At 38.7% G+C, this 25,558-nt stretch overlaps 1 protein-coding gene across 4 annotated transcripts in view; it reads right to left on the reverse strand.

The window, feature by feature from the left end:
• Window positions 1–22,009, reverse strand: part of ldb2a (LIM domain binding 2a) — a 93,111-nt gene extending 71,102 nt beyond the window's left edge. For all 4 annotated transcript variants that reach the window (XM_071457465.1, XM_071457464.1, XM_071457462.1 and 1 more), the window contains exon 1: window positions 21,707–22,009. In XM_071457465.1, the coding sequence (XP_071313566.1) occupies window positions 21,707–21,838 (132 nt within the window). In that variant the 5' untranslated portion in view covers window positions 21,839–22,009. The remainder of the gene's footprint in view (window positions 1–21,706) is intronic.
• Between the last annotated feature and the right edge of the window lie 3,549 nt (window positions 22,010–25,558).

A 25,558-nucleotide genomic window follows, 5' to 3' on the forward strand; every position in this document is an offset into this window, starting at 1 on the left:
CAAATTTAAGTAATTCTCAAAACTTAAACTGTAGTAGTGTAGTAGCCATCATCAGAAAGTAGCAGTAGTAACAGCTAAAGGAATAGTAATTGTAGTAACAGTTACAGCACTTTAAGCAGTAATACCAACAATAATACTATCTGTATTAACAGCAGTGAAGGTAATAGCATCATTTGTCATGGCTGTAGCTGTAATATCATAGTACTAAATGTGGTTGCATTAGCTGTACATGTTGTATTTTAAGTATTAGTAATAATAATAGTAACAGTAGGAGTAGTTAAAATTTTGGTTGTAACACTAGCAATAAGCTATTAATAGCAGCTTAAGTATAAATGGTAACAGTAGTATTGTTTTTAGTAGTTGTAACACTAGCTGTAGCATTAACAAGCGTAATGGTTAACTGACAACTATTTTTGTATCATTATATTATTATTATTAGTAGTAGTAGTAGTTGTTGTTGTTGTTGTTAACCTAGAAGCAGGCTCTCAGTAGTTTTACTAAAAGCTTCATTAACAGTAGTAATAGTAACAACTCTGAGGAAACAGTATCATGTAAATCTCTTTGCCCTGAAATTATTCCTTTAACAGCCGTTCACCCTCTTCCCCCACCTCACTAAAACCCCTAATAACGTTGGCCCATTCCCCCTGCCCTCTCCATGCCCTCCCCCCTCCACCTAACAACGTTCAACTGATGCTAATTTCCTCTGACACGTTATGACATATCACCGCGGTTTATTCTGCGCTGGGCTGAGGGATGGCAAGCACTTCCCAGATGTTGACAATTAGCGTTGTCACCATCGACCAGTGTCAAGCCCAATAAGCAGCGACTGGGGCGCCCCGCAGGTCAACGTGTCTCCAACACAATGAGTCTGATGCAAGGAGCTAAAAATGTGGTGAGGAGGACCTGAACCTGGTCCTTCAAGCAGCTGGTCAATCAATAGTTGATCATGAGTTAGTGAGGAGGTCTTTTGTCTGGACACCAATCGGCTGATCTGAGTGATTACAGACTGGATTACAAACTGAAGTAAGACTTTTATCTTTATTTTCTGTATTTTTTTATTTTTTATTTTTTGCTTTTTTAAGTCATTTTAGAAGACTTAAAGACTATTTTTGCTTGTGGAAAGATTAAACGAAGTTGAATTGTATTTTATTTATTTTATTCCAAAACTGGATAAACAATAAATACATAATTTTAATCATTCAGTATTTTTCTCAAAAACAGGAGCAGATAGAAGAAGATACATCCTTTTTCCACAAAAGGCTGCAACTACTGATTATTTTCATAATCAATTAATCTCTCAATTAGAGCTGCAATGATTAGCTGATTAATTGATTAGCTACGTATCAAAACTTTGATAAGTGAAGTCATTTTTCAAGCAACAAAACACCAAAACAAGTATCATACAGTACGAAAAGTTTTCAGCCTCTGAAATATAAAAAAAATCCCACTTTTTTCAGTTTGTTTCATGAATATTCAAAAACATCTAAAGACGAGACCTTGGACTATGAGAAACTGGGGCCGACCTTTATCACTATTTTCTTACATTTTATGGACCAAATGATTCATTGATTTAGTGAGAAAATAAATAGCAGATTAAAAGATAGAGGGAAAATAAAGCCCTCTGTTTGATTACCTTTTTGATTAATCATATAATTACTTCTGTAAAATGTCAAAAAAAACAGAAAAAATGGCAATCATAATTTCTCAGAGCCCAGGATGACATCTACAAATTGCAACAGTCCAAATTTATTACTGTATAACAGTAATTTTACAATGATACAGAGAGAAGCAAGAAGTCCTCACAATTAAAAAAATGGAGGTAGCAAATGTTTGGCCTTTTTGCTTAATTACTAGTCAAAATTGTTGTTGATTAAATAAAACTGAAAAGCCACATTTGAGTGTAAAAAGTTTTGTAAAAACTGAAGCAGTGATAGAACAGTTATGGCCTTTCAGTGTTTGAGCATTTTAACCTTCCCTTTCCTTAAGCCAAATTTTCATTATCTTAGCCTTGAGCCAATCACACCACTGCTGCAAGTTTCATCAAAAACTGGAACAACTGTGTCAGAAACATGTTCGGCATAAAAATGTTGACTTGTAATGCAAGTGCCTCCATTAGGCGAGTCAATCTAATTCCTAAGTTTAAATGCCCTACTGGTGCTAAAATGCATCACTCAGCCTCACTGTAAAATAAACGGATATATGAAAAACATGTCACAGTACTCTCCGTGTAGGTAAGTATCTCTGGGATATGTGGTGTTGGATAGAAGTGTATGCATGTGTGTGTCTTTGTTTTACATGGAGCCCATGCCAGACATGGTGAGAATGAGCTGCCAGCATAGGTGGTAGTCTAGCATCGAAACAAAACAATCTTTGCCTGAAAATCTTTATTTGAAACGGAAATATGACAGTCAAACACACACGACTGACCAGCTGTCCACTGGGAATGAACTGCATAAACTAGCGTGTCATGAGTGTGTGTGTGTGTGTGTGTGTGTGTGTGTATTGACTGTGTCATACTGTGAGAATCAGCAGGTGTGAACAGCCAGCATGTGTGTGGTGTCTGTTTCATGTGAATACATCTATTTTAAAAAGACAGAGACAAGTGACACACCAGGACGAAACAGAGAGAGAGAGAGAGAGAGAGAGAGAGAGAGAGAGAGAGAGAGAGAAAGAGACTGACTTTGGTGCTACTCAGCATTCAGATTCAGTTCAAGCCATAATCCACTACCATTCAGGGGCGGGGCCTCTGGGGATTGACAGTCAAGTGAAGGGTGAACAAGACACTCTGCACACACACACAGCAGCTCACAACAATCTTACTGCTCCACACAGTTTCTAAGGTAGAACTATTGTTAATGAAACAAAAAATAAAGACATAACTCAAAGATCAAAAACAATTTTTGTGAAAAAGAGAGCTGCGTTGATTTGTCGAGTTATCCATAAGTTTATCGACAGAAAATTGCAAAAGATTCACAGGATTCAATTTCTTAAAAAATCAGTTGATGCTTTTCTTTTCCTTGGGCAGTGTTTTTATATATATATATATATATATATATATATATATATAATTTTCTTACACATTTATACACCAAACAATTAACTGAAAAAGAAAGATTAATTGAAAATTAAAATAATAGTTAGTTGCTCTCATTCATTTCTAACTTCTCTACCCTGTGCCAGCTGAGTTGATCCTACTGAAGATGTAAATATTTAAAAGTCAAATTCATACAAGGTTTAATTTTTCTCTTTCTTCAGTCTTACTAATTTCCAAAAACAGCTCAACACTGTAAATTTATTAAAACATCACACAGACGAAAGTCTTGTGCTTTATTAGGAATGTATTGTAGCAGGGGGGCAGCCTGAGTGGTTAGGGCACATACCACATGGGTGCAAATGCTCTAAGCAGGTGTTCCCGGCTCGAATCCTGGCTGGCTGGACCCTTTCCTCCCTTCTCTGTCCCATTTCCTGTCTCTCTACCAAATAATAAAAGGCATAAACTAGCCAAAACAAGAATGTATGGTAGCTGAATGGTCCACATTGTTCTGATTCATAATAAATCATGAACAAACTACAAAGAGTTAAGAAGAAACTAAAAATCCATTCCTTTCCTAACCATGTGATGTGGTCAAATATCATTTGAAGATTGAAAGGCTGTTCCTCTTTGAGTAGTATTCAACTATAACCCCGGAGATTTGTTTCATAAACCTCAGACTGACAAGGAATTACTACTTAGGGATACAACTAACAATTATTTCTAATGTTGATTATAATCTTGACTAACCAATTAATGGTTTGGTCTATTACAAGTCAGAAAAGGCTGAAAAATATCACAGTTACCCAGGGCTGGTGGTGGCATCTTCAAATACCTGGTTTTATCCAACCAGCAGTCTAAAACTGTATAAAACAGGGGGGAAAGCAGCAAATCATGCATTAGAGAAACTGGAACCAGCAGATAACAAGGAAATGCTGTTTCAACCACCACATAATTTAACAATAATTCTGCAACTACTGATTTCATAGGACTGCACTGCATCATTAGCAAAGCAAAGCCAATTTAACCCATTTCAGTGTTAACCCACCGTGACACAGAAACCACAGCCATCGTTCTAGCTTACAAATACCAACTTTCAAACATGTTAAAACTATGTAAAAGATCACATCATCACGAAATATCAAACGCGTCATAAAATATCAGCCAGGTGCCAAACAGATTCAAATTCTGACATTTCTGAACAATAAAGACCGAGGTTTTCCTTCGGGGCCTGTCACTGTTTGCCTGCGCGTTTACACCTCTTTCCGTCGTTACACCTTCAAAACAAAAGCCCCAACTGTAAAACCATGATTAGATGTTGAATTATCATTCCTCCACAAGAATGGGACCACAAGACTGAGAGCGGAGGACCAGTCAACGTTGGTATTCTACGAAAGTTTTTAATTAGTTTATCAAATTATGTAGAAACTAGGTGTTTTGTTTTGCTTTGGGCATTTGACCCATTTTGCAAATGTGGTCAGGGGAGGAAAGCAAGTACATTTTAATTAAGTACAGTACTTAAGTAGCCTTCCATTTTGAACCTCTTGTACTTTACCTAAGTATTTTCATATGCTATTTTACTTACTTCACTAAGATATATTTCTGAGGGAATTATTGTATGTGGTAAAATGTGTTACTTTTTACTATACTTATCTGACATATGTATTGATTACAGATTCATATTTTAAAAACAAGATCAGTTTCTAAAATATGATGCATTATTACAGATTAAACTACCCAACAGTATAAATTAGTATTAAAATTAGCTCCACCTCCAGTAGACACCGCATTAAAATGCATCAGTATTAATAATTCTAAATTATAATATTACACTCTAACAGTAGCCACTGCCTCATGAGTACTCTTCTTTAATACTTTTACTAAATTTTTCTGCTAATACTTTTGTACTTCTACTTGTACTACTTAAGTTAGTATTTGTATACTTATTAGTATGCACAGAAGAAAAAGATTTATCAGGCTGTGGCTCCACAGAAAATACTAGTTAGTTATTGATTTTGGTTTCATGGGATTTGTTGCACAAAATACCACCAACCTTAATTTCAGGTTTTAATTTCAGCAACTGCACGTTTTGTGGTGCCAAACACAGAACAGTATTTCACCTGAATGACTCTGTTGAACTTTCCCTGCTGCTACAACAAGTTGGAGGATTTCATGAATAAGCGTGATCCCCGTTTTGACACAAACTGCCTGGATTTAGTGCTGGAGATAAATTTTTCGAGTGCTGTCATCCTGAGGGCTCCCATCACTCTGTTTTATAGACTCCGGTATTCATTAAGCTTCCTCTTACTGTTTTAATGAAAAGTGTTTTACTTAAGCCCCCACTTCGCTGTTTTACAGAATACTGTCTTCTCTAAAATCCCCCTTATTCACTTTTACAGAAGAGGGTTAGTAAACCTCCCCCTCATTCTGATTTAAACAGTGTTTCACTCACACTGACTTCACTTCTGCTTTCCACTATGGTATCTTTGTTAGACTCACTTTTACTATTACTTCCCAATTATTTCTCTCTGTGCCCTTGCCACCTTGTGTTCAAGCATTTTCCTTAAACTGAACAATTTTACAAAATAATATTTCTGTTCTCACTCAATATAGTTAATTTTGGCATTCTACTGATATTTGGCTCAGGCCTAAAACCACCCAAAACAATAAAGAGTATTTCACAAAGAGCAGAGCTGACAGCGGTGTGTCTATTGTCTTGTCTCCATTAGCTCTGCTCAGCCCAGCAGGGTTCAACCATAGATGATATGGTTTAGTTTCTGTCTCTGTTGAAAAGCCTCCCACCCAGACAACAGAGGAATCTGAAAATAACAAGCACATTTCATGCGACATGAACAGCATTTAGTTTCAGCATTCACAACAATAAAACAATCGGCACTTGGCAGTTTCATTGCACTTCTCCAAATCACTTATTTTGCAAATTTAATACACATTTCGTAGCACTTCCTAATAAAGTAAAATGTTGGTCAAAACTTTTCCATCATAACCAGGGAAAGTTCCATTTAGAATCAGTAACCATTAATCCTCCAAACTGGAGCTTTTGGGTAGCACCTCGCCAAGTTGTGAAACGCGGCTGGTTGAGCCGTGAACAGGCCAGGTTTGGCCCTGATCTAAAGACAGAGGAGAAGCTGGATCAGAGCCAGACGGGCTGCAGAACAGCTAAAGCCTGGGCAGTGGATACAAGCCATACGAATCCTCTGGCTGGAGCTGCACCCCCCAAACTGGAGGCTCATAGTGCTGTGAATGTTGTCTTCATTTTAAATCCCCCAACTACAGCAGGAAATGTTAGGAGCTTTACTTTTATTCTGTTATTGGTAGCAGGTTATAAAATTGTAAATGACACATATTTACTATGAAAAAAGACGCCTGCGCTGTTCTGTCTTCCAATATCCTTTCTTTGTTTTATCTCTGCCTGTCTCTCTTTACATCAACCGCCCTCTCTCTGTCTGTCTCTCCTTTCCTCTCTGCTGCTGCTTACTGACAGACAGCGTCCTGCCTTCAATTACGCCCGCGGACTGTCTGACGAATCACGTGGCGTGAAGATGTTTGTTGTTAAATGCTACAAATCAGGCCAACTCTGAGGGACCCGAGGTGAACCAACATGGTCGCAGCCGTGACGGCCGTCAGCCGATAAGGCTCTATTGATTCAAACGGATCGCACCCCATCTGAGGGGGATTTATCAATGTGTCAATTGCCCACTAGCCAACCACAAATCACCAGCGCTGGCCCGGCCCCAGGGATTTACCGGAAATCCAGAGGATTGGAGGGACAGCATAGGGAGGATCCTCAGTAAATAGCAACAGAGCTGAGGGTTAAGTCCTTGCATATAGAAATGTCCATACAGGATGGATCGACAGATGACACAGTGTGGGAACAGAAACACAAAGAGAAGTTTTCCTGTGTATAAAACTGCTCAAACCACTGCTGTGTACTGCATGTGTACACACGCATGCTCACATACTCATGCTTTATGTGGAGTACAACCATCTTTATTTATTGTTTAGAAATTGTGTGCATTCATCGCAACACAGCCACATAAAAGAAGACCACAGCTTTCTCTCCATATCCACATCTGGCTAAAAGTCTACAAACCACTAATGTCTCTATGTTTAACATGAACCATTTTCCCAGCAAGCTTTTGTCAGTCTGTATTTTTTCGCCGTTGCTTCCAGCCTCTTGTGCGAGAAAAGCCTCCAAGAGTGTAGGCGTGTCTGGGGCCTGACCTTGGAGAATTACCAATGTCTGAAACCCCATTCAGCTCCTGAATAGCATGTAGCCCGGCTGACTGGTGGGCCAAGGAAGTTTTACTGTTGTCAAAGACTCAAACAGCTTCAGGTTATTGGGGAGCATAACTACTTAACAGAGGCAAAGACTCTCTCAATGTTTGGGAAGGATCTTTAGCAAGGTGGCTTATGTTTGATTCTATTGTGAAGGCCACCGGAGGATAAAACTTTTCAATTTGATGTTTAATAAATGTAATTCTGTGGCAGCAACTTGACTGGAGGACTCTCCAACAAATGTATTTCATGTCATATTCTTAGAGAAAATCTAAAAATTGAATTTAATACATATTAAGGAATGTATAAAATATTTTGGTATTTTATTCATTATATTACAACTGAATCAATAAGTTGTTTCATTGATTGGTTGATGGACAGATAATTAGTTGAACAGCAAGTAATGTAACAAGCAAAAAATGTCAGTTGCTGGATTGAGCTTTTGAAATGTGAGGATTTGCTACTAATTGAATATCTTTGGTCTTTGGACTCTTGATTGAACAAAACAAGGAATTTTATGCTTCCATCATTGTGGGTTTTAGGAGTTTTGAGATGCTTTTTTCAAAAATCTTTGGACCTTAACAGATCAAACAAAAAACTCAACAGAGTGATGATGAAAATAATTGTTCGGCTCTAAACTTAATGTTGGGCCTGTAAAAGACAAGAATATACGACTGACTTGGCTTCAGATTTCAAGGTTTTTTCATCAATGCAGGATGAATTCTGTGCAAAACAAATACCTCAAAAAGGTGGTCGCCGAGACAAAATTGTACTGTATCTATTAAAGGGTCCTTAGGATGACAAAGTACAAGAACCACTCCTTTAGACTACATAGACAACACCACTTTAATCATGTCAGAGTCAGTGCACACTAATGTTTGATACCAGCGCAGATTTATCCTCCTGGGTCTTAAGTGTTTTTATATAATGCAAACTGAACATGTTGCTGTATTTGGCCACCTTACATCCACCAGCCGAGCATTATGCAAATGAAGAGAAATGAATGCCACGGGTGGAAAAGACAAAAACGTCATTGCCCTTCAGCAGCCGCTGCTCATTCACCAGGAATGAACTTTCTCCCTATAAATGAAGTCAGTGAAGAAGTTCCCACATTCGGTTGCATGTGAGCCAGTTTACTTGGGCACTTGGGCCATTCTGTCTCTCCCTCTCTCTTTTCTTGGTGTCAGAAGTTACAAGCAGCGGACAGTGTTACAGTGTAGATTTAGGGTCAAGGTTAATACACTGAAGTGGTTTGTCTTCTGTTATAATGTGACAAACATGCATGAAGAGAAGCTGTGACAATGAGAGAGAGAGTGCATTCAACACTGATGGTTTCAGGACTGATCTCCACAACAGAAAAATAATATCAGTATTATTATTATTATTCCCATTGACTGACTGACAAGTGAGATTCAGATAACTAAACATAAAAATCAACAAAAAAATGTATCAACAACAATTTTATTAATTCAGTTATTTATCAAGCAACCTGCCAAACATTTACTTGTTTTAGTTTCAGAGGTTAGAGTTGTGGTTTAACCTTGGTGGTAAACTCCTTAACTAAATGATCTCCCCCATTTAAAATTACATATTTCTATGAGATGTGAGCACTTAAAGTGAGCAAGACTGACTGATCTTCACCTCAAAGAAGTGAGTTTTAGAGTATTTTTTGAGATCTGAAGACACAAAACTATCCGGTATTTTTCAAGACAGCAAACATAAATTTCCTAAAAAAAAAAAAAACAATACACAACATTTTATGGTGCAGAAGTGCAGAACTATTTTTATTTCTTTTTCTAACTTAAATCAGATTTATCTATAATCCTGAGCCATAATATTAGAGGATTTGCTGCTTGTCTCTGTTTTACATAATAAAGAATTGAAAGTCTTTGGGTTTAGGAGCCAAAACAGTCTGTTTGAAGATGCCACCTTTGGATCTGGAAACTTGCTCTGACATTTTTGACAATGAATAATTAAACAAATGACCAAATATTAGCCTCGCAGTTTAGAGTTTAGTTTTTCATATCTATTAAAAAAGGGAAAAACAGAGATGTGAACAGGTTCAGTAAACGCCCTGACTGCTTAAAAAGTGTCTCAGCTCAGTAGAAACAAACAGAAAGAAGTCAATATCACCATCGAAGACACAAGAACAGGGCACCATGTTAAGTGTCAACAAATATCATTAAGGTGGAAAATACTAAAACAACAAAATGCATGAATGACAAAGAAGGGAAATACAATTACTTACTGCACCCATGAGAAATTACAATCAACAGGAAACTGAGGATTCAGGTTCTGAGTTGGACACACTAACACTCTTCCACCAGTGTGGCCTGTATTCCCCACCGCTGAGCTAATTAGACCAATAAACAATAAGCACATGGCACACTTCCTCCCACAGCTTAACAAGCAGCTCAATCAATACTGGATTTCATCAAATCCACTGATATTGTTCAGTTGAAGTGAATGCACTGTGTTGTAATGTAACGTTGCTGCATTAGCTCTCACTTTAAATAGGTCCTCACCTGTTGCTGGTTAGGCTGAGGTATGTGACCACACTGACTGAGGGCGTGCACATGAATCATGTACTAAATTAAATTTTTGACTCATCTGATAATCTTTTACAATCTTCTGATGGTTTCAGATTTCTGTAGTCACTGCATTTTAATTCTAAAAGTATTTGCAGAGCTTAGGAAAATCTGAAAATTGTGGACAAAAATGACATATTAATAACTAAATATCTGTATTGACAGAGAGTGACTTCAACTAAAACTAAACTATTTACATTATAACTAACTACAGTGCAGTACAAACTGTTCCTTATTGTGCTATTCACCGGCTAAAGAGCAAAATTTATGTGTAAGACTGAACATATACTGTATATCAAGAGTGGCACGGAATGTGAAGCCAGTGAATTAGCATTTGTGTGATGTTGTGTGAATGAGAGCATGATCTGTAATCACTACAAACCCACACTAACCCTGTGCTAGTGTTAGAATGGTGGAGTCCAGAGGCCAGAGTCAGCTATAATGCAGTCCTCACAGAGCTGGTATGCATTCAGTGTCTTGCTCAATGACACTTAAGCAGGGCGGATGCTTGGCTTCATGTAGGATGTTCCTGAAAAGAGCTTGTGACTGACTAAAGCATTGTAAGTTTATATTCATCCCTGGAGGATATGTTAAGATATATGCTAAAGAAGACTGACTGAATTTACATTAGAAATAAACAAAAACAATCCGGGCCTCTAATATTCTGCACCCCACTCCCTACTTATTCAGAACAGTTCACTGAAGTTCAGCTCACAGGAAAAACAGTAAACTACATAAGAGTCAAACAGCTGATCACTAAAGTGACGAAACACCCAGAAACCTGCACAGAGAAGAGGCTGGTTCCTTCTGTAAGTAACCTGAAGTACAGTGCCCCACCCCACCCCCCCACCCCCCCCCCCCCCCACCCCCCCCGCCCCCCCCCACCTCAAGACAGCAAGAGGTTTTGTGCAAAATGTCTGGACAACTATAGGATGGATTGCCATTTAGTAAAGACGTTCGGGTCTCTTTCAGGATGACTGCAATAACCTGATTGTGATTCCTGAACTTTTTCATCTAGTGCCATCATCAGCTTTGCTTTTATTGTTTATGACCAAACACCTGCAAAACTAATGACATCCGCTAAGAACACATTCATCCTCAGTCGTGCTTTTTGTTTAGCAATTGTTAGCATGCTAATACTAAACTAAGGTAGCGAAAATGATGTACTTTATTCCAGCTAAACACAAGCATGTCAGCATTGTTACTTTGAGCATGTTAGCATGCTGATGTTAGCATCTAGCTCAAAGCACCGCTGTCTCTAAATAGGCTACAGCCTCACAGAGCCACTAAGCATGGTTACAGATTCTTAGTCTCATTTATGATCTGATCCAAATGAGTATAAACATTGGCAAAATATGCCGAAGATACGTCCCAAAAATATGACAAATGGCTAACAACAGCTAAATGGATTTGCCATTGCCAAAAAGTCTTGGAAATGTTGTTGGAAGTAGAAGAGAACAATAAAGTGCTCTGCCATACAAGGCTGCAGTAAAATTTAGAAATCTAGTTACTGTTATAAACTGCAGTTTAACACACTGTGTTTTATATCTATTCTATGGACACATAAGCAGTTTTAAATAGTGCCAACAATCATCGAGGCCGAATTGAGCGTCTCAAAGAACCTAACAAAGTTGTTAGGATGCAAGGATCCAACCTGTGACCTCTCTTTTTCGGGACGAACTCTATTTTCACATCAGGGACAGAGAACAACAGGACATAGATGGATCACAGGCCTGTCTGTCTTCTCTGTTATCTGAGCGACAGTGTGGCCTGGAAGGAACCATGGGAAAGGGCCAGGAAAAAGGTGGGTCTATTGTCCGAGCATCCTGCTGGATGTGACTGACGCTCATTGTTTGACCAGAGGTCTCTTTTTTTTCATATGATTTTCTGGGAACATCCTCTCAGAGCATCCCATGTACAGTACGACATTAGTGGATCAACACAGTGAAAATGAGACTATTATGTGATATAAAATATACAAAAAAGATCACATCCAAACCGATATCTTTAGTATGGTAGAATATTACTCTGAAACCTTTGATCGGTTGTGCTTTTGGCACAGGTTGTTAGATCTGTTTCCTATCTATTTCTTTTAGCTAAATGGGCTTGTTTTCAGGCGTATCACAGGTAATCTTTTGATTTATTAATGGATCGTGGTATTATTCACTCTTTTTTAGCTCTGTTTTTAGTCTCTGCCATCTGACAAGGAAAATATCTGTAGTTTTAGGTGCTAAATGCTCCACTATGTTCCCCAGCTAGTCTCAGAGTGTGTCTGTCTGCCGTTAGGTTCGGAGCAGGTAAGGTACAGTTGAATTTTTGAGATTTTTCACTGCAAACAGCTGCCTGCTGCATCCGGAAACAACACTAAGAAAGCAGTGAAAGTGAAGCACAAAAAATAAAGTTAAAATAAAGTTGTGGGTCAGACAATAAGCCTAAACTATAAAGCTCTGTGTAGCCGAGCGGAGATGTAGATTCAGATGATGTAGATTACACTGCAAGCAACCCCTTTCACACTGACACACTGTCATTTGATATATTGTTTTCCTAAAAATATCAATGTACCCATCTTAAAGACATTGTTAAATTTAGATTAAATTTAGAGGCTTGGCGGGTTCCTGAGCAACAATAATGTCTTGGAATATGCTGGTTTGTATGTTGCTGTTCCTATGGTTGTATTGGCAGCATGTATTTCCTATGTTGTTTCCTGTGACCACAATGGCCTCCACTACCAAGCATGGAAGACCAAACTAGTGTCTTGTGTGGGGATTTATAAAGTTATCTAAATATCCATCACTATGGTCTGTAGAAACAGACATAAATTACTGTCACCCACAACTTGCAGTAAGACAGGACAGTGTTTGAACTGTGGAGTTGTATCTTAACCTGTGCAGCTGCAGTTTTCCTAAACCCAGATTCACCTCAAAAACATGAAAAGTGCATTTAATGCCTGACTTTGTCCTTTCTTTCTCTATTCAGTTGTTTTACACCAAAGAGCAGTTTTCTTGGGAATGAAATGATAAACAGGCAAAAAGCTCTGACCACACTTTTCTGGGGATAAGGTTACCTTTTCCTTTTCTTTTCAAAACTATCAGCCTGTCCGCTCACCTTTTAGCAGTTTTATTCTTTAATTTAGCGTAGGGGGAGGTAGGCAGATTGTTAACTAAGGCAAGCAGAAGCTAATGTGATTCAGTCCTTTCACTGACTGGCAGCATTATGAAAATATAAAACGTTTTTGTTTTTAATGTAAGAGCTCCGAGCTATATTTTACGAGTGCACAAAAGCAGATGTCTCTTCATTGTCAATAAGGCTGTGAATCATAATAACAACACATATTAGAGACTAGAGAAATAAATAATAATGCTGTTTACTCTGTGAGCCAAGTAAATACCAAATGTTGTTGACTTATTTAAGACTTATTCTCCATTGTTTTGTTGTGTAATGTGTGGGAGGGAGCATAAATGTAGAGTACTGTAACCAGCATTTATCTAACTGAAAATTATCTTTAATTTCAATGTCTAATCAACTATTACTTTTGTATTAACTAATTAATAAATTATGTGCAAAAATTTCCAGCATCAATGAGGCTGGTTTAAACTGCAAAAAAAAGAAGCATCTAAACAACAAAACAAGAAGAGCCGCTGCCCTATGACCACACTTACCATATGCTTAACATGTTTCTAATAATTGATCTGAGCCATAACTTCATAAAAAAAAAGATTTCAAATGATTTCACCTCAGTTGTGACATAATTCAAAGTCTTTTGTATGATTCCTATGGTGGCCTGTTTTCCCTGATGGTAGATAAATCCAACAGTAATGGTTCAGATAAGGGCACCGTGATGGTCAACACCTTTCTGGTAATTACTCTCAGCCAGTTTCACTCACACACACACACTCACACACACACACACACACACACACTGCAAAAAATATCCCAGCTACTAAGTACTTACACATATAATGTTTCTCAGTTCAGTAGAAGTTTTGGTTTATCTGTTTTAGGGAAATTATGGACTGTCAGAAATCATGAAGCGATGTCAGATTGCTGTGTTGGAGATGCTAATCTGCACACAGTATGCTCACATTTACTGACACAGCTGGACAATATCTGCACATTTGCTTTTAAGGGATCATTTTAATAAAGGCTGCAACTGCTGTTTATTTTTGATTATCAATTCATCTGCCAATTATTTTCTTGATTAACTGGTCTATGCGAGGTTAGACAATAGTGAAAAACGCCTATCACACATTTTCTAAAATGATCCCAGCATTACCTGCCTGTTTTATCTGACCAACACTCTAAAATCCAAAGATAATGAGTTTACTATCACACAAGGCAAAGAAAAGCAGCAACTGGCAAACTGGAACTGGGGGAAAAGTTCTGCCTTTTTGTTTGAAAAATGTCTTTAAACGATTAATTGATCATGAAAACAGTTGCCAATTATTTTTCTGTCGATCAACTGCTGATGTTTTCGGCTCCAGTTTGGAAATCACTCTCTACAGAAAAAACTACATCATTAAAATGGAAGGGATGGTGTGCCCCTCTCTCCTGCATCCACACTTTGTGATTTAAGCTGACAAACAGGTGCATTTTATGTGAAATCTTGGCTTTTTTTTATTTCAAACACTGAATACAGCTTGAAAATACTTTGCTAGGATGGATAGCGTAAAAATCAGTTGATTGGTCGATTAGTTGGCAACATTTTTTATGAATCATTGTTTAAATCACTTTGCAGGCAATAAATGATAAATACATTGTTGGTTCTTGCCTCTCAAATGTAAAGATTTTCTGCTTTTCTTCATCTTCCTTGTTTGACTTAGACAAAACAATGTGAATCAACTCGGTCTCTGAGATGTTGTGAGCAATTATCCCAATTTTCTGGCCATTCACAGACCAAACAATTGACTGAGATATAATCTTCAGATTAATTGATGATGAGAATGCTCATTATTTGCATTTTCGTGCCTGTGAAGTTAAATGCAGATTCTAACTAAAATAAATCTCCTGGTGTGTTCTTGGTGGTTTGGTGGCTCATCTTTAATCCCTCTCTGTGAACCTTACAGCTCAGTGCCAACTTGACCTCTACATCATAAGCCTATTCATGTCAATCTGACATGTAGTGCTGATGGGAACAGATCCACTTTGCCCCTGACAGGAACAAGGGAATTTGCCATAATGAACACTCCAGTTCCTCCAGTTGCACAGTTGAGCCAATGAGTCAGGTCTGTGGGCCCATTTGAATAATGAGAATGAGACTAACTACGTGCAATAGACACAAAAATCCAATGAATGGCCTGCCAATCACTGTTACTGACTGCATGTCTATCCGCTGAGGAAGAGTATGACCATTAGACCCACTGTCAGCAGCAGAGGAGAGATTTCTGAATGCAGCCCTGTGGGTATTATTATGGTGCCTCCATTAAAATGCTTTTGTTTTCCTTCTGTTTCAATCCTCTGTGTTGTAGTTTTACTTACAGTGTTATTCTGTGTCCCCGCTCTCTGCCGCTGAATATTAATGTCTTCTTTGCTAATGGCCTTACACCGGCTGAGGTCGACCAAGCTCCTCCTCTGAATGTTAATCCGCCGCCTCATTTGCATACGCTTAAGTGTCAAATTCCCCCACAAATCATCGCAGCTGCCTCCGTACGCCGGGGCCAGTGCCCCCCGAGCGACAGCACAGAAACAATGTGGTCACACCGTATGCATGGCATCAAATCCACATCAAAGCCTGTTTAGATTGCCAGGTCACAGCGGGTTCACGTTGTGTAAAATGAAGGTAATGGGATAGCAGTCAGCCTGGCGCAGAAATACAGCCACGCAGGTAATAAGTATGAATGGAGCAGGTAATAAGGTTGGGATAGAAACAGACCCCGAGTCATCACAGGAGCAGGGCTGTTTAAGCTGCAGCGCAGTTATCAGTTCAAAGGTGAGCGCTGATCCCAGACAAACACACAGGACTTGTTGTGTCGTTAGGTTTTATTCCTCCTTATTTCCATGTGTGCTTCTGGGGGCATGGCAGGTGAGAGGGCTGTTACTGCGAGTGAACAGAAACTGTCCCTGAGCATCAGAGCTTGAAAGAAAAGAAGAGAGTCTCACCTAAAAAAAAAGTATTTGTTTTGCCATCAGGCCTAATGTAGACAACATGAGATCATATTGATATATTTACATCTGCAATAGAATTTGAAGGCAGAAATGATGCAAAACGTCATCAGTCTTAATGTTTCGAATCACAATTCACTCATTTTCTCATATGTCATCATCAGTCTCATTATGCTGTAACATTTAGTTTATTAAATGATTAGTGGATCAACAGACAACTGTTCTGCAACTATTTTGATAATTGATCCAGCCTCTCAACTGTGAGAATTTGCTGCTTTTCTTTATTGTCCGTGACTGTAAAGTGAATTTCTTTGGGTTTTCAAATCTTGGTCTAACAAAGCAGGAGATTTAAAGGCAGAAACTTGGCTTTCAGGAAATTTTGATTGTGGAAAAATTGTGACCTTTCCACTACATTTCATTGATTATTCCAGAAATAATCATCAGTAGAGCTGGCATCAATCAGTTAGTCGATCTTCAGAAAAAAAATTGGCAACTATTTTGATAACTGACTCATTGATTAAGTCATTTTTTCTGCTTCCCAACTGTGAGGATTTGCTACTTTTCTTCATCTTACATTGCAGTGAATTGAATGTCTTTGGGTTTTTAGACTTATTCTTTAAAGACATCGCCTTGGGCTTTAGGAAATTGTAGTTTATGGACCAAACAAGTCACTAATTCATTGGCAGATTAACTGTTAATGTAAATAATTTGCCCTGATTTCACCGACACTATAGTGGAGCTGAAAGGATTAGGGAACTAATCCATCCAAATCAGTAAATGATTCATTGTTTTTTAGTTATTTTCAAGCAACAACCTCTGCTGAGTGAGACAAAACAAGGTTTCTATGAAAAGTAACTTGGGCTTAAGGATGTTGTGATTGTGAAAAATGATTAGTGTATTTAGTATGTATTTCAGTATTTTTTTGACATTACACAGAATAAATGATTGATGGAGAAAATAATCAGCAATGAATGAACTGATAGTCAAAGCCCCAATATCATCATCACTGCAGTAGAGCTGAACGTTTAGTCGATTAGTCAGTCTTCACAAAATTATTTGGCTACGAAGTTAATAATCACTAATGATTTATTTCATTTTTAACCAAAAACTCTAACCATTAGTTGCAGCTTGTGCAAAGTCAGAATTTACAGCTTTTCTATATGATTGTAAACTGAATATCTTTGGGTTTCAGACAAAAACAAGACATGACTGGGTGCAAAGAAACTGGGATGGACACTTTCACTATCTTCTGAGACTATATAGATCAAATGATTCATTGATTAATCAAGGATGTAATCAACAATTTCACAGATAATAAAAATAACCATTAGCTGCAGCTCTATACTACACTATAGCGCTGTCCTACACGTTCACCTCCTAGCCTTCACGTTTTTCACTTTGTGGGTTGCTGGCAGCAGATGTATAGATGAGAGAATGTCTACAGCCAAAAGTAAATTACAAAAAACTATAAAACAGCCTCTCTAATGCACTGAACTTCATGAAAATTCACTCTTAACCATCTATAATGGACACAAAAGCATCTGAGGGTGTATTTTTCTGGTAAAGTTAATTTCTCTGGCTTTTAAAATGATTCAAGAGATGAGAGATGCTGCAAACACTGTCCACTTAGAGTTCCAGTCAATACAACAATCATGTACGTAAGATGTTAAGCCAAGAGAATAAAAAAAGAACACGTCTCTGTCTAAATCTAACAACTTGTTATTTCACTCCCACAGAATTATCTGCATCAAGCTTTTGCTGCAGACGTCACTTACACTCATACGGACTATACTTTCCTCTGGGGTAAGTGAGTCTCCTCCAAGTGTCAAATCCTTGAGTCCTGTGCCTGCCAGTGCGAGAGGCAGTTGCACCACCAGCCAAGCAAATTCAAAAGCACACTCATGAATAAGACAAATGGAAGAATTTCTAACAGAGCAGTGACTTCAGTCGACTCCTTCAACACTTTTCTCAAAGATGGTGTCATACTGAGGCTTAGTCAGTTCCCCTGTTAAAAAACTACTCAGAATGTTGGGAACGCAAACTATGGTGAGTCATTTTGCTTCGATGGCCTGCCAGCAAGCACGATGTTAAGTACGCTCCGAGCTATTCTTATCCTCAACAATGGCAGTCCTTTCACGATATTAAGCATCTTTACTCGGGTGATAATTCTGACAAGACTGCAGTTTGCAAGCTTGAAATCTTTCTGACTGGATCAACAAAATATAGCAACAAACCCAGTCAAATAATATCTCTTCACTCTGAAATCCAGCAGAGGCAGTCACGTTATATGTTCTTTGGATTTGCTTGATATATGTTGTTTTCTTCTATGTGTTTAAATAACATAAGGACATAAGTCAAAGGATTTCCATCTTGGAGAGCCCTGCCATCTTTTACTTCGTTTATCATCTTGATACTTGATTTCCTAATTTAATGAGAAGGTCATAAGCATTATTTTGAACATATTTCAGACGTTTGCTATAAAGAAATGACACATTTGGGATGTCAGAGCCCTTGGCTGCAAATTCTGTGAATTTTCACATAATCTATATCTGTGACTGGTGTTGACAGTGATGTTAAGGCAGCACTATCTCTGGGGTCCAACAGACCCCAAACATAACTATACAGATTTTTTTGTCTGCTAATCACTTTTTGACCAAAAAAATAATATTTTTTCATGCATATGCCATTAACATTTTAAGATTAAATCGTTCTTTATTTCGTGTAATAACAATGCTTTATGTTCATTTCTTAAAAAAGTAAAACATTTTTTACAACTTTAAAATTTAGCAACTATTGGAAATAATTGCATACATACAGTGTTAGAATCTGTGGGCTCCCAAACAATAAGTAAAGCCAATGTCAACAAAACACAATGGTCATTTATTTTCAAAACGGACTTTGTGAAACTGATGCTTCCACGTAAAATTAGTTCACTGCCAGCGACTAAGCCAACAAACACAAAAGGATATGGATCTGCAACTCCTGCTCACATGAAAACCTTGATGAAATATTCAAGAAACTATCTGTGAGCTGACTTTTACAGTCATCTTATAGGAGATGGACTCAGCAGCGGTTAAGCTGGAGATTGACCCACCATCGGCTAAGCTCACTTTACAGGAAGTACACAGCTTCAGCAAGTTTGTTTCATGGGGAATGTACAATGTTTTTGCACAATCTCCCCTCTCTGTTTTAGTGAAGGTGAAAGGAACATTACATATGAGGGTCTGTAGAGGGAGATTTCTACTACGATATTTTCCTTTGCTGCACAATATATATATTTTTTTTTACATGTAGTGGATTTTTGTGTAAATTGATGGCCACGGTTTTGCATTCATGACGATAATTACTATCTAATTTTGTTAAAAGCCTGAGCTGAGCTGTATGGCACATCTGGATGCAAACAAATAGCAAAACTCGAAGCATTTATTTACCCTCCATAAGACACTACTTCCTCCTCATTATAATCAACACCTGCATTTTAATCAAACAATAACCACATCGCTAAAGAGACGACATATTATACACTCTTGCCACCGAAGAAAGAAAGAAAGAGACAAGGAGGAGGATGAAGATGTGAAAACCAACAGGAACAAAAACTAATTATATTATTATGCAATTATATAATTTAGTCTGAGGAGATGAAGGTAATGGTTTAAACTGACGCGTCTGTATAATATATGTTTGTGTGTTCATATCATGCAAAACTTCCATGTATATTATCAATGGTATGTTTTTTTTGTGCTGTGTACACGTCCTGGTTAGTTAACACACGTGCGTATGTCATGTGCATGTGTGTACTGCATGTGTATGAGCGTGCGTGGTGATTGCACTTGGTGTCTGGGTATGTGTGGTACGGGAGTTGAGGTCCACTGGGGCTTGGACCACTCCGCATGAATAATGCATCAGACTGGGCCATTGCATCTCAGCAACATTGCTGTGGTCTGCTTAAAGTTGCGAGTTCCTCTTTAGGAAAGTCAGCATCATTCTGCAAGCTGCTGCAGTAACTCAGCTGGTAGTCTTGTACCAAAATAAGATTTCCGAAATGAAAAATTTCTCATTAAAACCTTTAATGGACATATTCATCCAAATCTCCTCCACTTTTAATGTCTTGGTGGGAATCAAATTCCTAAAAGCCTCCAACAGTAACCAGAGATAAGATTATTTAGAATATTAGGTATTAATAGAGCTGAAATCATGACTAGATTGATAGAAATTCATCAGATACTATTTTGAGAAGCATTTTTTTAAGTAAAAATGGCAAAAATTTACTATATCTTTACTAAATTTACTATATATATTTTCTTATTCTTCTGATAGTAAACTGAATCTTTCAGTTTGGGAGTGTAGGTTGAAACAAAACAAGAGATTATGTGATTGGCTATTTGCTGACATTATAGATCAAATGATTAACCAATTAATCATGGCAGATTAATCAATAATTGGAAATACTCCTCAACTGCAGCCCTAACATTTAGCCCATACTAAATGTGTACAGTTAAGCTGCTGAAAGACACTTGTTTTAGAATTTTGATGCTGTCTATTCCCCTGCAGATGCCTCACAACTTGACATGTTGAATGAACTTTTTATCTCCAGATTTACACATTTTGTGATCACAGAGCAGATGCTGAAAACAGATGCTTGCTATATAATTCACAGTGGGATCAGCAAAGGTTCAGACTGAGTAACACTGTATGCCACACTCGCTTGGCGCCTAACTCATTGAAGCATCAGGAAAACTGACATGAAGTTAATTCACCCCCATGCAATTACATCATGATCTTCTTAATGTGCAGCCAGGGTCACTTTGATTGAGAAAACTTCATCCAGACACAGAGCGATGAATCATAGATCACAGATAATGTTGCCCTAACAGTGAAACCCGAAACTCTTCACCACAGTGGGCAAACTCTCTACATTCTTGTTGGGCTTGTTTGGTTTGAGCTGCAGCAGCTTTTAACCGACCAGACACAGTATGCAAATATGTAAAAACCAGGCGACATGTAAATGTATGCAAATGAATTAAATGCACTTGAAAAGGCTACTTTGCCTCAGTCTCTGCAGCCTGGTTAGACTTGAACAGTCTCTCAGACTTGACTGCAACCTTTTCCAATCCAACACTCAGTTCATGGTGATATATGGGCTAACCTGACGTTTAACATGTCACACTGAAAAATAACTCTCAGTCCTAAAAATCTTGATTAGAATCTGCAAACAGGTTATTTCATATGTTTGCAGTCTAGTTTGAGCTCGTTTAGGACTTTTAGACATGTAACAAGCGATGCCCACTTCAGGTGCATCTCTCAGCTCCAATCAGAGGAGGTGACACTTAAGTCGTGAATTTCAAACAAGTTAATTGGCCACGTGAAAGCATCTCTTCCGCAAATCATCTGTTTCCCACTTGGACTCTTTGATTTTCAGACTCGTCGCTACAACAGGTCACTCCAGAGGATGATATTTCTCGCAGCGTGTTGTCTGCACACCGGAGCCTGTTTACTTTCACCTCTGGAATGTTTGGCACTTTGGCATCACATCCACATCTCCCGACTGACGGACCTTCAACGCCGACCCCAGCCCCTCTCTCTGTCCGGCTCACACGTCCCTTCCCTCCTCCCCGCACCGGACATCCATGGCGCGCCACCCTCCCACCGGCACCGCGACCTAAACGGGACCGTGCGGCGGTTATCCCCTCACCTCTGTGCGCGCCTGCAGCCGCTTGTTCATCTCGTAGATCCGGTACTCGGGCTGGACCATGTAGGGCGAGTGTCTCCTGTAGAAGGGTCCGAACGGAGACGAGTAGAACGGGTCGTGGGGTGTGTTGGACATGGTGGCTCCTGTGAGGCGCACGGCGCGATTTCAACATCCAGCGGGCACAGCAGCGCACATGGGAGTGCGATGCTCTCCGAAGACCCCCAGTGGGAAGCAGCCGCTGTCGAGGCTGAGCTGCACTCTGCAAGTTGGCCTGCCTAGTTCGCTGCTGTAGCGTGGTGCTGGAGGAGGAGGAAGAGGAGGAGGAGGGAGGGAGGGAGGGAGGGAGGGAGGGAGGGGGAGGAAGCGAGGGGAGGGAGGGGGAGGTGGGGGGTTGGAGTGGGGGGGTGGGGGAGTCGTTTCCTGTTCCCTCAAGACCTACGCTCAGTTTTGCATTCTTGCAAAGTTCAAGTAAGATCTCTGTGTGCATGTGCATGTGCATGTGTTTCCTTGCATGTCCTCTAGTATAAAGTGATGCATTGTTTCAATTAACATGCAATGATACTGAAACCACAAAGAAAGCCTTTTGTTTTAATATTCAGTGTTCACATTACGTTTTGTAATGTGTGGGGGGGAAAAAAACAACAAGAATCTGTTCACATCCATTTAACAATTCACACAGATCAGATAAAATGCCAACACAGCACTGTCTGCTCCTTTTGTTCACAACTGACTGTTTTTCATGTTTTCATACAGTTAAGCTCTTAAAACTAGAGGAGAGAATCCATTGCAACTGAGGGTCAAGCGTCTTCAGTGTTAACACTATTAAGAGATATTAGTATTCTTGCAGCAAGCTGGCTCTTGCATTGAAAACAGTAGGAGAAAGCCCTCAGGTCATCTGTAGCAACAAATAAGCTGCTTTCATGATTAAAAAAAGAAAATGTTTCATGAAGTTTGTCTTAAGGTGAGGTTACATTAAAAGCAGCATGTTTCAAGTCTGAAATTAAAAATGGACTGATCTCAGCTGAAATAAAGAGATACGTTTAATGTTCTTCCTGCTGTGCTATACTGTATCCAGACAGTAGAGTTATAGGTTGCTCAGTCCACAGTCCATTTTATGTGTAGCATATTTTCACAATATTGTATTGATTGTGCTGCCGCTGGTCAATGATGCTAATGACACAATCTCAGAACCTGGCTAGTTATGCACAAAGTGGCATAATTTGCCATTAAGACAAGGTGGAGTAACACAGGCTGGCTTGTCTGCTGCAGTGACAGTCCACAATCCAAAATGTCATCCTGAACTTTTACAAGCCAAAACATGTTTTTTTAGACATGCCAGATTTTTCATTAAATCGAGCAGCTATGTGCACAGTGGTTGGTTGAACCACCAAACTCAAAACCACCATGTGCAGAATTTGAGAATTTATAATTTTAGCAGCTTTCAGAAACCCGCTGTGGCACACGGCAACAATATGCAAACTAAATTATGAGCAATAAACCAAAGCTTTTACAAATAAAATATACACTGCATATGTATTTTTAAATAACTGTTGATCATTATCATGCAATAGTGATATATGAGTTTTCACACACAGAATGCTGGATTTATCACCATGTGCAGATTAACCCATTATGGGGCCCTGGGGTGAAAATTAGCTGTTGGGCCCCTTAGCTGTCACCTCCAAGTTCCCAATGAATGCCATGCAACGGGTCGAATAATACTTAATTAGTGTTGCCTCTTGGTGATTTGATTAAACACAACTCTTTTGAGAGCATGCACCATGTGTGCACAATATAAACTAAAACAATAAAGTGAACTTTTGAAATAGGACCCAACAGGACCCAACTTAACGGATCTGAATTAAATCAAAATTACCATAGCTGAATGACATGCAGTGAATCTGGGAGCGTTGGTGCCCTGGGGCATTTGCCTGCTTTTCCCAGTTGGTCACCCAACCTTGCTCATCACCCACTGTTCAGAAGTACTTCCTAGATTAAAAAGGTATTTATTGCACAGTAAGTGAAGCGTTTTACAGTTCCACCAGCTGAGTAGTTTAAGATTAGTGTACATACTGGGTAGTTCAGATCAGGATCAAGGTCACTATGGCTAATCATAGAAGGTAAAGAGCGTCATCTACAAAAACACACTTACAGGACTTCCCACACAGTGTGACTGGGTGATCTCTGGGAAGTTCGATGAACACAAAGAAACAAAGCTCACATATTAATGATATTAATAAAAATATAGCTTTTACACTTTATATAATTTACATGGTGACAGATTCATCACCATTAAAAGATAATCATCCATTGGTAGCCATGTCCACTTTCTGTTTCTACTCAATTTGTGATTTCCTACATTTCCCAGAATGACTGTTGCCCTTCAGAGAACATGCCTGAACTTGTTGTATCCACCTGTATATTTTTAATTGGGGTGAAATTGTTTAATCCACTAATGAGCAGATTATGCAGAATCAAATCTCACAAATTGCCCATGATTCATTTTGATTAGATTTTCTTGCTTTTACACTTGTTATTAAATGAACATGAACACATTTTGAATGCATTCATTAATCTAAATTCAGGAAATAAGAGTTTCTTAACACACTTGTGTGCTATATATTTTACAAACTAGTTGTCTATAATTCATATCATGAAGGTTTGCATAATTTGTCACATTGACATAACCGTGTATGCAAACAGCATAACACAGACTGGTTCTGATTTATTTCAACAATTTTACAGTATGATGCATGCAACACATGTCAATAACATCATTTACTGTGACAGTATGTGTCACTAACATGTTGAATTTTCAAACCAGACACACTACATTGCATTGAAAATCTTTTTTTGGCACAGCGATTAAGATTTCCTCCATGTTCTCCTCCGTGACAGATTAGGCCTGGGCTGCAAAGTAGCCACAAGAATCTAAAAATAAATAGACACTCAGACCAGCCGTAACATTGCAGCTGAATCTCACATTAACTGCCCACACTGGGAATTAATGAACAGCATTTATGAAGTCTGACTTTTAATCCAAAATGGCTGAATGGAGAGAGGCAGTCTGAATCAAGTGAGATAAAAGTTGTAATCCAAATGCCTCAGGCATCTGGTCGGGTAATTAAAAAAAAAAGTTTGAAAAATCTATTAATAAACCTTTAATTAAAAACTACATTTTTAATATCTCAAGACCTTTTCAATTGACATTTCTAACAGGATTTGGTTGCTCGCCTAAAGCGCTTACCGCTCGAGTGTGGCTGCAATACAGTACATTGAAGTGAACAGCTCATTTAACAGATTTCAGTATCCACTTGGTTGTATTGTACAGATGAACGTAAACAGGACCTACACGTGAGGCTGCGCTGCCCACTGACGGTGTAATGTGTTTCTCTGTATACAATGAGCAGCACATTTTCAGTTTTTAGCCCACACTGACTGTTCCTCAAGATGTCCTACACTGAAGACACCCACAGAAAACAGACCACATTCAAAACTTGCTCTTAGAAATCATACAGATTTAGACTGCTTCACTAGGAAGGACTCATTGATCACTTCCTACTGTATATTCAGTTTTGGTTTTTTTTGTCACCAAATTACATGAAATTGCAAAAACCAGCAATTACTGGAATTTATTTAAAGTACTGGCCGTGCATTCACATCGTAATATATCTAATTCCTCTGTGCCACAGAGCTCCATTGTTGGACAAAGCTACCAAAAACCCTGTCCCCTGAAAATTATGTTTCTATACCAGGCTACTATTTTTTCCCCCCAAAATAGACATTGAAGGAAGGGTAAGTGCTGTCTGTTAACTGTCAAAATTTCTCCAGTCAAGGGAGTGCAACATTTCCTCA

Source organism: Trachinotus anak, unplaced genomic scaffold, assembly GCF_046630095.1.
Source record: "Trachinotus anak isolate AG129_WGS33_773 ecotype Australia unplaced genomic scaffold, CSIRO_AGI_Tana_v1 ptg000021l, whole genome shotgun sequence".
Lineage (NCBI taxonomy): Eukaryota > Metazoa > Chordata > Actinopteri > Carangiformes > Carangidae > Trachinotus > Trachinotus anak.